We start from the raw sequence: 1437 nt of genomic DNA on the forward strand, positions 1-1437 counted from the left end.
ATTTTTGTTCAGGTTTGTGAATTTTTATCGAATTTTTGATTTTTGGTTCAACACCTTTCATGTCCATTAAAGAACTCATTTCTGTGTCGATTTTTCTGAAAAACGCTGATTAAAGGCATAAAAAAATTGTAAATTTTCAGTTACCACGGAGTCAAAAGTTAAGGAAATAACTAATCTTTGGCGGCCATTTTCTCACTAATTTTACCTCTGAAAACAGGTGATCCCCATCTCCTTCATTCGCAAATATCTCGACTTGTATTCAAGATAAATGGATATTTATTTCATCAATATAAAGAAAAGTGAACAAGCTTTATGATGATACCAATAACTGTACGTGCCCAGAAATTGACGAGAGCCTGAATTCACCTCGTCGTGCCTCATATTTCCCTTTTAAAAGACAATAGTTATTTATTTTTCTTCATACAGTATCCGCACTTGTAAGAAGTTATTGATCACTGAAGTATTTTTTCTCCCAACATTCATTATGTATATTTCCGATAGGCCTCAGAAAGTATATGGCGTTTCTTCTTCATATTTTCTTTTCAGAACTGGAAAATGGACGTTCAGAGCCAAATAAGTAACATCTCAAGAAACTTGGTGAGTTAAAGTTTAAAAACATTCGAGTACTATTATTGTTTGACAGTCTTGAATTACTGTTGGATGTTCCCAGCCAAAGTAAAATCTTTCTTTCAACTCCTCTCCTCGTTCACTGAAAGACCCCCCATTTCAGTGCCAGCTTGGCGCTATTTGTAGCTTATCATGTTGAAGAAATGACCGGTGCCTATTGTTTTTAATTATTGTTCTAGAGTGGTACTATTCGTGCGCTGGCATTCTGTTGACTGTAGTGAATTGTGATATCCAGGTTTGAAGGTGGACATGTGCCTATTCTTAGCATTGTTACTTTTGTGTGCCTAGATCTCTCACATAAACTAATGAGTAAGCACTCGGTGTTGGCTGATCATTGTCATTTTATGAAATGTAGAAAAAAAAAAAGATTGCGCTTAACCGGACTAACCCTTCCCTCTTTTTCCACATACCCATTGGTCTTTACAGAACAGCTCTCTGCAGACGTACCCTCACCCGGAAGTGGGATCCAGGCTACACACGGTAGACGACACCATGGCCGACTGGGAGGCAGAGAGTCAACAGCTCAAACGGAACCGGATGCAGCTAGGACTCTCCAGGAGTTTAAGTCAGCTCTAAAACTAGTTGTTCCAAGAACTGAAGAGTTGTACTTAGAAACATTATCAGTGTCATATTGTGAATATTTGTCGTTTTTCTATTATTTCATTGCTATTGTGCATCTTTAAAAAAGTTCGAGGATATGACAAAATATACTGTCGAGTGCACGAATGAAGAACAGGAGAGTGCCTTTTGGTAGAAAAGTGAGCAAGTGTGTATACATGTGTGTGTCTGTATCTGTATGTGTGTGTGTGT

The 1437-nt window shown here is 37.7% G+C and overlaps 1 protein-coding gene across 1 annotated transcript in view; it reads left to right on the forward strand.

The window, feature by feature from the left end:
- Positions 1 to 1431, forward strand: part of LOC101855474 — a 6914-nt gene extending 5483 nt beyond the window's left edge. Inside the window, exons 2-3 of the mRNA XM_005094130.3 lie at positions 547 to 597; positions 1054 to 1431. Of these exons, the coding sequence (XP_005094187.1) occupies positions 547 to 597; positions 1054 to 1203 (201 nt within the window). The 3' untranslated portion in view covers positions 1204 to 1431. The remainder of the gene's footprint in view (positions 1 to 546; positions 598 to 1053) is intronic.
- Positions 1432 to 1437: the final 6 nt, after the last annotated feature.

Source organism: Aplysia californica, unplaced genomic scaffold (genome assembly GCF_000002075.1).
Source record: "Aplysia californica isolate F4 #8 unplaced genomic scaffold, AplCal3.0 scaffold00076, whole genome shotgun sequence".
Classification (NCBI taxonomy): domain Eukaryota; kingdom Metazoa; phylum Mollusca; class Gastropoda; order Aplysiida; family Aplysiidae; genus Aplysia; species Aplysia californica.